The following is a 16,632-nucleotide window of genomic DNA, read 5'->3' as shown; positions in this document are numbered from 1 at the left end:
TGTCAGTAAAACTTTTTAAAAAGTCTTATGGGTGGGTATATAGAACAAACTGTGTAAGTTATTACAGGCATGTTATAGAAAATGTGAAAATTATTATAAAAAAGAACATTTTAAAAAATCACCTATAATCGTACCACAGGATAATCACTTCTAAAATTTCACTATGGGCCTGACCATACCAACAAGATCGTAATAGGATCTTTGACCCATCTGTTTCAAACAATCAACCGGCTTCCATTCCATAAAACCCCTCGATTTACTAGCTCCCCACAACTGCATCAATGGCCCTGAGACCTGCCACAGAGAAAATCAGTCCCTGGTTTGGTAAAGAACAAAACAAAGTTGAACAGATCTATTCTTTTTTCCTTTTTTTTACGGTTTTATTTTTAACTAATCTCTGTCCCCAAAGTAGGGCTCAAACTTACAACCCAAAGATCAACAGTCACATGCTCTACCAACTGAGCCAACCAAGAGTCCCTATCTTGCTTTTAATGCTGACAGTTTAGGGCCACCTGGGTGGCTCAATCAGTTAAGCATCTGACTCTAGATTTTGGCTCAGGTCATGCTCTCATGGTTCATGAGCCTGAGTCCCACATCGGGCCCCAAGTTGACAACATGAAGCCTATTTGGGCTATTCTCTGTGTGTGTGTGTCTCTCTCTCTCTGGCCCTTCCCTGCTCTCTCCCTCTCTCACAGTAAATATATAAAACTTTAAAAAAAAAAATAGTGACAGTTTATTTATGGTGAAAATACCTAACTAATACTACCCCTCAATGGGTAAATGCAGTCTGTACAAGGAGGCAAAATGATTAAAAAAAAAAAATAGTGACAGTTTATTTATGGTAAAAATATCTTACTAATCCTTTCCCTCTTGGGTAAACACAGCCTGCGAAAAAAGGTAAAGTGAGTGAGGGACCCAGATTCACATTTACTCTGAAAACTGCCTTCTTCCTCTCTCCTCCAAACCCAGTTTCTTTTATCTTTTTTCAAATTGTTTCTATCGAGTTAGACTCTTCTTTGAGTATATGTTATACACTGGCTATCTTTGGAAGATATGTCAACTCTCTTGGTTCAAGGAGATTCTTTTGCAATTTAACTGAAAAAATGACTTCAAGTTCTATGGTTAAATGAGCTAAAGAAAGATTGTCAGGGTTGTTTTCCTTCTTCCTTCTGCTGCATTAGAAAAATTTATATTGTATTTTATGAGGAATATGTTGTTAAGGAGGTTGTGCAACTTAACTGCATTCCCAAGGACAGTTTAAGAAAAGCCTCATTTTCTGGAGGAAAATATGGTTGGATTTTTCCATTTCTCTTCTGAATAGTTGTTGAGTTTTATGATATGCCTGAGAAGCAACTATTTTGCTAGGTGACAGATGAATCGATCATTGTACCTGTATATTAGCAGTTTCTAAATTAGGTTCCTTGATGCATGTACATATAAGTAAATGACAAGAAATATATTCTCATTTCTAAGAAGTGCAGGCATTTTAAAGGGCTTAATTATATATAATTTCAGCACAAACTCAAATGGCAGAGGGATACACAAGGTATGATAATGAGTGAAATATACCACGTGTAATACAGTAAGAAATGGTGTGGACCACGGCAAACTAGAAGGAGGATCTTTAGACTTAAAAATGGGCGGGGTGGGGGGGGAGCAGCGCTTGGGCAGCTCAGTGGGTTAAGCATCCGACTTCGGCTCAGGTCATGATCTCAGGGATGGTGAGTTCAAGCCCTGCATCGGGCTCTGTGCTGACAGCTCAGAACCTGGAGCCTGCTTTTGATTCTATGTCTCCCTCTCTTTCTGCCCCTCCCCCGCTCCACCTCCCTCTCTCTCTCCCCCAAAAATAAGGAAACATTGAATGAAGAAAGAAAGAAAGAAAGAAAGAAAGAAAGAAAGAAAGAAAGAAAGAAAGAAAGACAGACAGACTACTTCGCTCCAGCACTTGATACTCTGCAAAAACGGGGCCTAGTGTTGGCAGAAATTTTTAACTGAAAAAATTAGAAATCTATATTTGTATGCACAACTTTCAAATTTTTAATGGAAGGACATCACTGTCAGACTAAACTCACAAGCCTATAGGCTGGCTCAGCCTGGGAGCCTCCAGTTTGCAACCTCAGCTTTCAGGAACAAATAAGTTGCCCGTATGAAGGCAGAGGAAAGAAACTGCTACAGTGAGCCAGGGCACGACTTCTTCACATATTTATCACTAGTGCAAACATGGGCCTTAAACACTCCCCAAAATCCTAACAGCAAAATTAAAAAGCCAATGTATAGGGTGCCTGGGTGGCTCGGTCAGTCATGATCTCACAGTTTGTGGGTTCGAGCCTGCATCAGGCTCTGTGCTGACTACTCAGAGCCCGGAGCCTGCTTCGGATTCTCTGCCTCCCCCTCTCACTGCCCCTTCCCTGTTTGAACTTTGCCTCTCTCTCTCTGAAAAATAAATTTAAAAAAAATTTTTTTTTAATTAAAAAGCCAGTGTAACAGCACTCCTTGTCTCACATTTTTTGCCTTTTTAAACAGCAAATAACATGCTTTATGGAACAGCAAGACTTCTCTATAAACAATTTCATCATTCTCACTACTTTCAGAAAGGCCTGAGGGCTAGGACGCATATAAAATGTAAAGACCCAGAAAAAAAATTCACATAAAAGGGTTAGAAATCTCCAAAATTATGTTTCATGTTTTACAGCCACTAAAGCAATTCAAATGAAAAGTGTGCCTGGCACCCTAAGCATAAGTTTTAGAAGACTCACAATGTTAAAGACTGACTGGTATACCTGCTCCGGGCTAGAAGTGACCTGAGGTACAAAGCCCAGGTGAGACCTCCCCAGAGCAGGAGCTGTGTATGTCAACTGGATTAGGTCAAAGAAAGCCTGCAAATCTGGATCCACCCACGGGAAGTCTGTCTCAAAAACTGTCTATCTTCAGTCCAAGATTAAGGTTTAAGTGTATGAATTTGGAAGTTCTCAACCTCCTACTGCTGTTCAAACCTGAAGAGGATAGTCCTACTGCTGAACCACACGTCCTTACATGTGAACTATCCCACTCAGGAGAACCGCAGTCTAACTCTGCCCTCACAGAGTTACCAGGGCAGGAATCACCCCTGTAGAGTAATTTGGGGGATATGTACAGTCAATTCTACAAACCAAAGCACTCTAGTCTTTGAGAATATAGTCTGGACAAAGCCACTGGCTGAGGTATACAAAAAGCAAAATGGGCAAGATTCTTGTTTTCTGTTTTTTTTTGTTTGTTTGTTTTTCCCCCAAGTTCATTTTGAGAGAGAGAGACGGGGGGGGGGGGGGGGGGGGAGGAAGGGGGAGGGAGGGGGGGGAGGGAGGGAGGGAGGGAGAGAGAGTGTGTGTGTGTGTGTGTGTGTGTGTGTGTGTGTGTGTAAGACAGAGACGGGAGAGGGCCAGAGAGAGAGAGAGAGAGAGAGAGAGAGAGAGAGAGACAGAGAGACAGAGAGAATCCCAAGCAGGCTCCATGCTGTCAGCGCAGAGCCTGACACGGGACTCGATCCCATGAACCATGAGATCATGACCTGAGCAGAAACCAAGAGTTGGATGCTTAACTGACTGAGCCACCCAAGCATCCCAGATTCTTGACTTCTATCTTCAGGATCCTGATGCAGCTTTACTGACAGCTAACGCTGGCAACCACAGGTATATGTCCCAGCAGTTAACATCCTTTTCCCAAATGCATGCTTTCATCCTTTATTTGCTATAAATAATTAGTACTTTGGGTCTTTAGTACAGTATGTGCACGAGGAATAAAAATGGAAATAAACACTGTAAGGGAAAAATACAGATTGTGAGGAACACTCTAGATCGAATCTATAGCAGATTACACTCAATTTTCTGTCCTTTGTAACATTTATATGCGCATACACACACATATGTATCATATATAAACATAAATGGGTTTAGGAAAAAAGTGCAGAAACTGAGCTTGCCTTATTGATTGTAATGTGGTCCTGGAATAACTCACCATAAAATCTATGTTATTGTCTTCATTCCTGAAATGTTCCATCAACTTCTCAAAGCGCTGTTTTTCTCCACAAACCTGAAATACACATTTTCATCACGCATATGAAATTCCAAACATAAGCATTCTAAAATTAGAGGCAGGAATTTTAGCATTAATAATTATTTCCAGAATATCTTTTTATTGCCTCTCTCACACACTGTTTCCTTCTCTTCTAAGCTGGTTAACTCACAAACAGCAACATGAGCCAGGCCCTAAAGCTAAGCCTCAGTTTCTTTTAAATGTTCCCCGATATATTGAAATCTATGTCAAATGTGTTTTCCTTTCATTGGTTATTTTTGCAGTCCAACAATTTTTTAGCCTGCATGCAGAATCCCAAAATGTTATGGTTTAAAAGAGGAAAACTGTAACAACGCCCCCCGACCCCCCCCATTTTCCTTTTTACAAAAGCACTTTTAAAACAGGTACGCTTGGGGCGCCTGGGTGGCGCAGTCGGTTAAGCGTCCGACTTCAGCCAGGTCACGATCTCGCGGTCCGTGAGTTCGAGCCCTGCGTCGGGCTCTGTGCTGACTGCTCAGAGCCTGGAGCCTGTTTCCGATTCTGTGTCTCCCTCTCTCTCTGCCCCTCCCCCGTTCATGCTCTGTCTCTCTCTGTCCCAAAAATAAATAAACGTTGAAAAAAAAATTTTTTTTTTAAATAAAAAAAAATAAAATAAATAAATAAAACAGGTACACTAAAAGATTTGGACAATTCAGTATTTAAGTTCCTTGAAAAGCAGATTGACAATGCTCCTATTACATCTAAATCAAGTGATTTTAACATAAACTACAACACAGAAGTAGACACCACAGCAGTAAAGTATCTAGTACTACAGTAGACACTTGGGAAGTTCTACTAACCCATTTAAGGAAAGTACAGAAATTTGCAGGAACTTATAAATTAGCAGCCCAGAGGCCTGAAACATTCAGCTCAAATTAATGTTTTCACCGAACAGGTAAAAGGGCAAGATAAATTACTACGAACTCAAGTGCTCCAAAGGATCTGGGTCTACATTGAGTCAAAAATACAGAGTCAAGGAAAGATTCGTAACAAGTAAGAACTTTCTGGAGACTTATTCCCAAAATTAAAGGATAAACTTCAATTCTGCCAGTGGCCTTAGCAACCTGTATTTGGAGCCCACTGGCTTATTCTTTCTGCCTTCAGAAAGTATGCACCTGAACACCCTTGAGCTACATGTAGTGTTAGTAAGACAGTCCCTAGTCTTAACATTTTGAATTTAATCCGGGTTTCACATGCTTAGCTCAGTTTTTTGGTTCTATTTGTGATCTTAGAAATATATGTAGGATGATCCTGAAAAATTCCCCCAAAATGGTGTTTCATAATGTTATAATGCAGCCACTTAATTCCGTCATGTTAAATCCCACATAAATATTTATTTCAGTGAAGAGGAAGATTCAAGAAGACAGCAGTTTTGTCTGTTTGGTTCACTACACTACCTTCAGCATCTAAAACAATGCTTACCATGTTGGAAGCTCTCAATAATATTTGTTGAATTACACTGAAAAAAGGACAAATGACTAATTATGTTAAGATACACTTAATGAAAGGATGATCACGTTGATGAAAAAAGAACCATCAGCCCACAGTAGACAGGTGCTACGGGTAAATCTTTAGTGGTAATTCATGTCCAAACCATGTGACGGGAACATTAAGCCTTCAGCCTCTGAGGGCCTTCTAAGTCTCAAGGCAACTTAATTGTCTCAATAGATGCACACCACACTTTACCGTATTCAGACAACAACTCTCCACGTATTTATACCTGCCTTAACAAAAAATAATTACAGAAGAAACAGTGCATGAACCCAGTCCGGAGGAAGACAACAAGGCTCCAGAGGGAGCACTGGAAGTCAAGCCTTTAAAAGCACAAATCCAATCCCACTGACAGAGCCTGATTCAATAGGACCGGGGGGTGCTGGGTGACACGCACGTGCACAATTTTAAAAACACTACAGATCATTTTGATGCAACTCCATAAAGGCAGAGACATTTAAAGGGATACTTTGTTCTGCCACTCATCTCAGCCAGCCCCTCTGGAGAATATGAAGCAAATTCCTGGAAGCAAAAGGTTTGTTAAGAGGCGGGGGATTGAGGCATTACAAGCACAGCTCCCTAGACTATGACATCAGCCACATCTTGTGCCCAAAGGGACAAAACTCCCTAGCCTGCAAAAAGGACCCAGTGGGTGAAAACTGCCAAGGCTGGATATGGAAAGGATCAGAATTACAACCTGAATTTTCTTTAAGACAAACCCCAACATAAGAACTTGTTTCCCAGGGGAATGGTTTACTTCAATCTGTTTTGGGGAGGTTGGTAGTGGCAGGAGAAAGGAAGAGAAGTTGTCTTGAATCTGCGAACAGCTACCAGCTACCAGAAGCTGTGACTAATGGTCTGTTGAGCAGCTAGCACTCAATAAACTAGAAGAAGCAACAGCTAACAATGAACAGTGATGATGAATACAATTCCTTCCATGCAAAACCATTCAAATCAAAGAATGTCAGGAATCTGGAAAGTACCTGGTGCCCTCTATTTATGAATGAGACTGATACTTAGACAGATCATACATCTATAATTTGATGAAAAGTCAATGCAGAAGCTAGAACCAGGTCCCCAAGCGCCAGCCTGACTGATGTTCTTTCTCCAACACAGCCTAGAATGTGCAGATAAACATATATTACTTAATCCTGGAATGCTTTAAACTATCTTCGTATCTGAGACAACAACAGATGAAAAATGTTCTTGTTAGAAAACCACAATCATGACACTGGGCATATACTTGATGTGCCTGCACCACAGTCTTCCATGGAACTTCTAAAAATGGTGGATTCCTGGATCTAAATCAAGACCTACTGAATGAAAATCTCCACAATGGAACTAGGAATCTGTGCTTTTAACAACTATCCGTGGCTATTGAACCAGTAGCTTATATAATATAGACCAGCAGATTAAAGCCTGACTACCAATTGTAAACCAGGTAACTAGATCATTAATTCTCCAACTCATTCAATCTCTGACTTAACAATAAGGAGATACAGTTACCATAACTGGGTATCATGGGAATGAAGCAGGAATTTACCCACTGCCCCTGCATAGGTACAATGAATAATAAGGTAACTCCCAAATCAGAGACTGTGTGCAAGGCATTAGAAAAAAGGGATTTTATATGGCTGAGGAAAGCACATATGGGCAGCAAGAAAATGATTCACAGCCTGTTAACAAAATTTTTTTTTTTTAAAAGGCATTGAAACTAGGACAAGCAATATTAGATTAATTTCGTGCTGGGTAAAGATCCCAAAAACCATGTAGTACCCTGGTAGACAGGACTGAAACAGACATTAAGAGCTTTGAATAGGGGCGCCTGGGTGGCTCAGTCGGTAGAGCATCCGACTTCGGCTCAGGTCATGATCTCATGGTTTGTGGGTTTGAGCCCCGTGTTGGGCTCTGTGCTGACAGCTCAGAGCCTGGAGCCTGCTTTGGATTCTGTGTCTCCCTCTCTCTCTGTCCCTCCCCTGCTCATGCTCTGTCTCTGTCTCAAAATTAAATTTAAAAAAATTTTTTTTAAAAAAGAGCTTTGAATATAAGCATTTCTTTAGAGAGCATCCTGTCAACAGATAAATCCATGCTAAGAACATATGTGTTAGGAAACAGAAATACCTTTGTCAAAAACAACTGACTTAATATCTTCCAATTTATAGCTGTTGTAAGCTTGGTGAAAAGAATCCCAATGCACAAAAATGACATATGGCCAGCAGAGATGCCAGCTTCAGGGAACTTTGGAAGAATGATCTGATGGACCACTCTCCTCACTCACTGGGAGACCCAGAAGGGCCTCTCCTGTCAGCTTCACCAAGCCCCTCTCTGGAGAGGTTTAGGTAGACAGTTCTGCTGCCAATCTCGACTAATGAATTCAGGGTGGTATTTTCTGACACTGTTCCATAGGAACAGCAGGGATTCCAGAGGCCCCCTTTATTTCTACTGAAGGAAAGGAAGCATGCAAACCAGATTCACATTTGTTCCTACAATACTTCAGCAATCATTAAACAAGTGTATACCGTAATCCCACAGGAAATGGGAAGATATGTTTGGGGGAGGTTGGTAAAGCTGTGTTCGGCATCAAAGGAAAGCCATCCCAGCTCATACCGCTCACATCTGGACCACCCCCACACACTTGGTTCAAATGGGACAACCATGGCTGAACGTGTCTCTTCTTTCCTTTGACACTGACCTGGTTTTAGAAAACGGAGAGGATAAAAGAAACAAGATGCCAATTCTCAGTTGCATTCAGAATCCACACATCGATTGGCCTTCATGGGGATGCACGCAAGGACTTCACCAAAGTGTACATAAGAGCCAGGAACGTATCCGCACATATGTATTACTGAACATTATATATTGCTGCAGAGATCTGCCATGTGCCAACAAAGGCCAGACAACGTATGATCTGAGAACTTTCAAGTAAAAAAAACTGTTCTGTGGCAACTGAAATCTGTCATTTCTTGACTTTCATATAATCAAAGGTATTTCTCATTCCCCCGCTAGCTTTAACACCAACTTACTGTGTCGGTGATAAGAAGCCACTGAAGTAGGTGGGGGGATGAGCAAATTGAAGAAATTGCAGCCACAGATAGGCCCCGAAGAGGAGACTGCAGAGAATACTCCATCGGGAATTAGGCTTCCACTACTAGCAGCCAGAGCTACCAAAAATTAAGTCCGACAGCAGGAAGATAAAAGTATATGCCCTGGAAAAACATTACTCTGCTGTAAACTGAACAGGCACCTTCATTTATAAATCAGTCTCATGTGAATCAATACCCTGGCCCTGATTAACACCACAGAAAGCAAAAACCCTCAGGCTCAGGTCGTGGACCACAGACTTCAGTTTACTAAACATCCACCCATCCCTGAGGTCCTGCCTAACATCCACTCCTCTTTGCACCTTGAAGCTCTAACACTGATGGGGTCAGGGGATATGAGGGCAGATATAGGACTAAGCAGGGGACCCTAAAACCTGGGTCATAAGTCACAGCTCTGCCACCACTCTGCTGTGAGCTTGGACAACTTGGTGAACCTCTCTAGACTTCCATTTTCACATTCATTAATTCAAGAGCCTTAGGTTGTATTTCTTGTTTCAAGGCTGCTTTTAGAAAGCCTTAAGGGTGACAGAGGAATACTTGGGGGGCTCCCAAAGGGGGAGCTTGGCAGGCAAAGGAAAAACACAAGTAAGAAAGGTTCTTGGGACTGCCATCCTGGTTTATCCAGCTCTGCTTTATTGCACTGAGTTGCCTGATAAGATTTCATTGAAAAAAGTTTCATTGAAGGTTTTCATTGCTAATAAAAGTTTGAAGGAAAAAAAAAAAAAAACCCAAAAACCTCACTTGCTATCTTGAAGCTCTAAAATTCTAATCTAGGCATGGCCATATAACATGATATTCCCAAATTGACCAGCCTGGAAGCTCTACACAAACCAAATTCAGAGGGAGGCACTCAGCTACACAGGTCCTGTGTACCATACATAAGGGCCAGGGCACTATCTCACAGCATCTCGCTCACTGGTTCGTGTAAAGCAGATAAATCCTGCCCTGCCCAGATAAAATGGGCCACACCCAGGACAAACAACATACATTTTCACTTCAAGGAGAACTGAAGCAAAAGCACAACTCGTGCCAAAAAACGACTCAACTCTGCTCTCCATCTGTGAAAGACATTTCTGAACACTGTCCCAAACCATTTGGATAAATCTGGGGCTCTGGATGCAAAAGAGGCAGTGCTTTAAAGCGTCTCTAAGGGTGAACAGGGGTTAGGGGAGGATTTCCCTTAAGGCTAATAGCGAAGAAAAGATGGTTTTACAAAAGCCTGTAATAAAGAGTATTCTCGCCAGCCAGATGCTGAAATGAACAACAGACTGCCGGCCTTCAGCCACCTCTCCGTCCCCCTTCAAGGTCAATGACTGTCTTTGGCTTCCCCAGCAACAGCTCCCAGGGCACCACACAAAGTCTGCAGCCAGACTGAGGCCTGACTCTTATGAGGTGGTTATAAAACATGCTTCTGGGTTAGTTACATAAAAATTAAAGGCCCCTTGCTTAAGCGTTTCCTTCTTGCCCTGCTTGCCTGGTGCCTGCTTCAATACTTTCTTTTTCTCCCTCACAATAGGCCCCTGTGATCCACACGGCTCCCCGCAGGAAGGCACCTCTTAGGAGGCACGGTCTATTATGACTGATTATGCTACCCTTCTCGGGGCCTGCCCAGGAACAAAAGTTCCGTTTTCTTCTCAGGGCCGCATGAAGTCAACAGTCGTTTCACAGTTTGCCCTAGGTGAAGAGCATCTTTTACCTTCCACTGAGAGTGCCCCCGGTCTGAGGATTACTTGAGCCCATGACGGCCTGACAGAAGACCACTCTGCTGGGGTGTTCTGTGCTTGCAGGGGTCTACAACCTCTCTCCCCTCAGGTACCTGGACGTTTCACACACTGACACCACCCGGCTGCTGGGTCAGAAGCACACCACTTGGACCTACTGCTGGCTCTCATGTCTCCCGGGACTTAAAGGCAGAAATATTCATCAGATTGAAACATTCTGCAACTAAAACACCTTATTTCACTCCCCAGAAAACTATGGAAAGCTGCACAACGGAATGCACTCTACAGTCTATTCAACCCTCCTCCCCCATAAATTAATACAACATTTCTGTCAATGTTGAACCGGTAAATATCTGATTAGGAGCCAGAGGTTTCATCCACGTAATGCTAATCACCCTCCTGGAAACTTCAGCCACTTTTCCAGATGTTTCAAACATCCAGATGTTTTGGCATGAGCCACACAAAACATCCAGATGACCCTCTACTTTTCATATATGTGTTTTGCTGTACCGAAAGAGTCCTGACACAGATGGAAGGGCTAGTAAAGTCCCCAAAGAATAACTCGTTGAAACACCACATCTTAAATGAGAAATGCCTTTTTACCACTTCCCTGAACAAAAATGACCTTCACTACATTCTAGAGAGTAAGGCTGCACAATACAGTTCTTCATAAATGACATCTTCCAGAAATATTCCTAATGTCTGACTTGACTCTTTCTGGCTTCAATATAAGACATATCTCTTGGTCATCAGTAAGAACATATGGAGATTCTTTCAAGGCTTCTATTCCTACAGGAAGACCAGAATACACTGCAGCTCAAAACAGACTGGTATTTAACTAGCTACCTGAGGACTAAATGACAAGCAAAGGCCTTCGGTCTTCTCTGGGATGACTGATCCATCAGACTCCTCTAAAGTAGGAGAAGGCGTAACACTATCCTTTTTTTTTTTTTTTTCCATTCATTTCTCCTCACAGATTCCTCCTTTGAGCATACCCAATTTGGCCCAGCAAGGCAAGGGAGAGGACACAATGACACTTTCTAGCGGTCATCGAATGTTCACTGAATTGTACCAACAGCACAGGAGAAGAGTTGTTTAAATCCCGTGGCATTGTCACCACACATCTCGGGGCCTGCTTGGGAGGCAGATGTCAACCCATGCTCTCTTCACTCCGAATCACAAGTTGAACTAAATCTAACAAAGATGTGCGATGACTTCAGAGCCCTTAAAGACAAGGACTCTTTGTTTGCTAGATCAAAGACCTCGGTGCACAAACAGGCAAATGCCTGAGGTTTGTCCACTGCTCCCTCCTCTCATTCCACATCTCCTCCAGTTTCTTCTGTGCTCTGCCCTAATCCTGGATGTCTATCAGGAGGGACCCTACTCTCATTTAAATGGAATCACTTCCACCTGGCCCAACAAGAGAGCAGACAGTGTACTTGGGAAACAGTTCTTAAAGTAATGGTTCTGGGTCCAAGCGTTTCTGAGGCCCTTTCACAGAGTCTGTGAGGTCAGAACTATTATTACAATGACACTAAGGTGTTAGTGCCTTTTTCACAGAGTAGGCAGAAGTGGTGCAGAAGCAATTGGTGGGTGAATAAAACCACTGCTGCCTGGGCACAACTCAAGGCATTGGCACTAAGTATTACAGTAATCATTGCATTCATCAGTGTCCATTTAAAACAAAAAGCCAGGGTCACTTAAGAATACCCTTGATAAAAGGACATATCTGATAAAGGGTTAATATTCAAAACACCTAAAGCACTGATACAATTCAACACTCAAAAAACAAAAAACTGAATTAAAGATGGGCAGAAGACAGGAACAGATATTCCTCCAAAGAAGACCTACAGATGACCAACAGACACAGGAAAAGATGATCATCATTTACCATCAGGGAAACACAAATCAAAACCGCAATGATACACCACCTCACTCCTGTCAGAATGGCTAAAATCAACAATACAAGAAACAACAAGTGTTGGCGAGGATGTGGAGAAAAAGGAACCCTCTTACACTGCGGGTGGCAATACAAAGTGGTGCAGCCACTGTGGAAAACAGTATGGCGGTTCCTCAAAAAGTTAAAAATGGAATTAACACATGATCCAGTAATCGCACTACTTGGTATTTACCCAAAGAATACAAAAACATTAATTCAAAGGGATACACGCACCCCGGTGTTCATCGCAGCATCATTTACAATTGCCAAATTGTGGAAGCAGCCCAAGTGTCTATCAATAGATGAATGGATAAAGAAGATGTGGGGCGTGTGTGTGTATGTGTAATGGAGTATTATTCAGCCATAACAAGAACGAAATCTTGTCATTTGCAACAACATGGATGGAGCTAAAAACTATAATGCTAAGCAAAGTAAGTCAGAGAAATGTTTTCACTCATAATGTGAAATTTAAGAACAAAACAAACAAAGGAAAAAACCAGAGAAACCAAGAAGCAGATTCTTAACTACAGAGAATAAACAAATGGCTACCAGAGGGGAGGTGGGTGGGGGGAGGGGTGAAATAGGTGAAGGGGATTAAGAGTACATTTATCATAGAGAGCACTGAATAATGTATAGAACTGCTGAATCAATATATTGTACACCTGAAACTATTCTAACACTGTATGTTAACTATCCTGGAATTAAAATTAAAAGCTTAAATAAAAAATACCCTTGATGATGCAATAAAAAATATTAATTTTATTCCATCTTGACCAGTGAATATATACCTGTTTAGTATTCTATAGGACAAAATGGGAAGCCTGCCTAAAGCACTTCTGCTATTTACTAAAATACGGGTGTCTTGAGTAAAAGGGCTTCTGTGATTATTCTAGTTGCAAGACGATCTAGCCATCTTTTCATTATTTAAAAGAATAACTAACACACTACAGTTATTCAGACTTAAAAATGTGGCAGGAAATTTTCTTGAAAATGGATGAAGGAAACGGACAATATTTCTTCCCAGTGACAAAAATTGAGCTTTCAAGCAAAACTGAGAATTGTGGAGAACTTCTATTCCTCGTAAGTTTGGCAGCTTTTCCAATATTTACAGATTTTTCTGATAAATTTGGTGGTGATAATAATGTGATTTCTTTTAAATATTGCATGATGAAATCTGTCAGTATTTAGAAGATGTGAATAATTCAGTGAATTGGTATTTCCCAACTAACTACTGCATATTGTTTCAAAACTACAGTCATTCAAGGTACAAGACAAGCAAATAAATTTTAAAGTTAACAAGAGTACAAGAATTTCATTAATACAGTTTCAGATTCTACTTTAAGAAGCTACTACCTGTCCAGTGTTTGTATAGTATAGCTTCAAAACATAAATATCCACTGTTAACTATAAATTCTATTAAAATACTTCCTTTTCAATCTGTACATTTGTGTGAGGCTGAATTTTCTTCAACTACTTCCACCAAAACAACACAACTGAATGCAGGGGTAGACGGGGCATGAATATTAAGCTAGACTTTAGAAGATGTATAAAAATACAGGGGCGCCTGGGTGGCTCAGTCAGTTGAGTATCCGACTTCAGCTCAGGTCATGATCTCACAATCTGTGGGTTTGAGCCCTGGATTGGGCTCTGGGCTGACAGTTCAGATCCTGGAGCTGCTTTGGATTCTGTGTCTCCCTCTGTCTCTACCCCTTCCCCTGCTCGCTCACTCTCTCTCTCAAAAATAAACATTTAAAAAAAATTTTTTTTAAAAGATGTATAAAAATTTAAAGTAATGGCACTATTATGGACTGGACTGTGCTAAACTGTGTCTCCACAAAAGTCATATATCAAAGTCCTACCCTCAATTCAACTGTATTTGGAAATAGGGCTTATAGCAAGTAAGGTTAAATGAGGTCATAAGGGTGAGTCCCTAATCCAATGACATTGATGGCCTTAGGAGAAAAGAAAGAGACCTGTGTACACACACACACACACACACACACACACACACACACACACACACACCTAGGGAAGACCATATGAGGATACAGCAAGAAAGCAGCCATCTGTAAGCCAGACAAGGACCCCCCAGAATCCAACCATGTTGGCATGAGGACTTTCAATCTCCCTAACTGTGAGGAAATGCATTTCTGTTGTTTAAGTCATTCAGTGTATGATATTTTGTTATGGGAGCCCAAGATGACTAAAACAGCCACTACTGACATGGATTTAAAAAAATTTTTTTTTTAATGTAGACACAGAGACAGAGCAGAAGTTAGGGAGGGGCAGAGAGCAAGGGAGACACAGAATCTGAAGCAGGCTCCAGGCAACGAGCTGTCAGCACGCAGTCCAACGCGGGGCTCGAAATCACAAACTGCAAGATCATGACCTGAGCCTTTAACTGATTGAGCCACCCAGGTGCCCCTGTCATTGATATTTTTTTTTTAATTTTGAAAAACAGATTTTTTTAATAACATTAACATGTAATAAGTCTATTATGTTATTTTTTCTTGTTTTTATTTATTTATTTGGAGAGATAGAGATAGATAGAGAGGGAGAGAGAGAGAGCATGAGCAGGGAAAGGGCAAAGGGAGGGAGAGACAGAGAATCCCAAACAGGTACCACTCTGTCAGTACAGAGCCCCATGTGGGGCTCAAACTCACAAACTGAGATCATGATCTGAGCAAAAATCAAGAGTCAGATGCTTAATCAACTGAGCCACCCAGGCGCCCCTCTATCATGTCCTTTTTAATGAATAAGTATCAAAATTTTTCTTTCCTTTCTAATGGGGTAAATACCAATACATAACCTGCATAAAGAAAAAATTGGGGGATCCTTCATAATTTTTAAGAATGTTGGGATGCCTAGCTGGTTCAGTTAGAAGAGCATGTGACTCTTGATCCCAGAATTGTGAGTTCAAGCCCCACATTGAACTGAATATAGAGATTGCTCAAACTTTAAAAAAAAAACTTTGGAGGGGGTGGGCGCCTGGGTGGCTCAGTTGGTTAAGTGTCCGACTTCGGCTCAGGTCATGATCTCACAGTTCATGGGTTCGAGCCCCATGTTAGGCTCTGTGCTGACTGCTCAGAGCCTGGAGCCTGCTTTGGATTCTGTGTCTCCCTCTCTCTCCGCCCTTCCCTGCTTGCTTTCTCTCTCTCAAAAATTAAAAAAAAAAAAAAAAACACACACAAAAATTTTAATGTAAAAAGAGGTTGTGAGGCCAAAAGTTTAAGAACTACTAAATTATACTACTAGAGAATAGCTTCTTTATTTCTACAAAGATGATGAATTCTCAAAACCCAAAACCTGCAGAAGCAAATGAATGGGTTTCTAATAGTAAAATGTCTTACAAGATTGTCGGGGAGTCCATCACACCATACAAAGGACTAGGACATCTGCCATGTCTCCACAAAGATGAAGTCACATCTTTCAGACAGGGCAGATTTCCCTAGACAGAAAGAAACCTTCCACCAGTTTACAAGGTAGAAAAAGATCAAAAAAAAGAAGAAGAAGTCTTTAGTTCTTATGTTACACAAGGACAAGTACAATCCCTGGCATTAGACAAGTTAGAGAGCAGTGGATCCCGACCATTCTCCGTTGTCTCTGGGATGTGCCTACCTCTGTAGCATGGAGGCTCATTACAAAGCTAGATATTCTTCTCCCAAAGCCAAGTGAGCGCTGAATTCTGAGCAAGAATATGAGAGAGATGAAACCGTTCTCTCCCACATGGTCTGTAGGGCATGCATTCCCCAAAGTTCTGGGACAATCAAACTCAGTGAATCTACCCAAGTAAACAGATTTGCCCTAGAACGCATGATACACTAAAATATCAAACAATAAAGGACAAATACGCAAGCAACAAAAAGATGATTATCTTTTAACAATGCACTAAACATGCCCTTGGTAACTACTGCACAGAAAACACTACTTCCTAGTTTTACACCTAATTCCTGGAAAATACTTCAAAATGGCAAATTCGGTGCTGTTCTTAGCGGTATACCAGTAAACCCGGGATACCACACGTGTTGCTGGTACACTTGTGGGGAAGGAGCTCTCATTTTCCACGGCCAAAACCATACTGCTGAAACAAAACAGGGCCATAGCTCATGTTACTGTAATTGGCCATTTCCACTCTCCAGTGACGCAGAGCTGGGGGGAAAATTCCGTCAGAGAGCTCAACTTCATGATGAAGGGTGACTGACAGTGATTGTTGGACCACAGTCAGGAACCACGGAGCCATTTTCTTCTGAGTTGCGTTTGAGACAATTGTTGTGAATGAAAACTAAGCAGGACT

At 41.5% G+C, this 16,632-nt stretch overlaps 1 protein-coding gene across 7 annotated transcripts in view; it reads right to left on the bottom strand.

The window, feature by feature from the left end:
- The window catches only part of FMNL2 (formin like 2), a 308,414-nt gene that overhangs the window by 34,581 nt on the left and 257,201 nt on the right, over positions 1–16,632 (bottom strand). For all 7 annotated transcript variants that reach the window (XM_030325636.1, XM_030325634.1, XM_030325639.1 and 4 more), the window contains exon 10: positions 3,991–4,065. In XM_030325636.1, coding sequence (XP_030181496.1) covers positions 3,991–4,065 — 75 coding nt within the window. The remainder of the gene's footprint in view (positions 1–3,990; positions 4,066–16,632) is intronic.

This window comes from Lynx canadensis, chromosome C1 (genome assembly GCF_007474595.2).
Source record: "Lynx canadensis isolate LIC74 chromosome C1, mLynCan4.pri.v2, whole genome shotgun sequence".
Taxonomy (NCBI): Eukaryota; Metazoa; Chordata; class Mammalia; order Carnivora; family Felidae; genus Lynx; species Lynx canadensis.
Note: the sequence above shows the minus strand (reverse complement) of the source record. Positions and strands in the feature narration are given on the sequence as shown.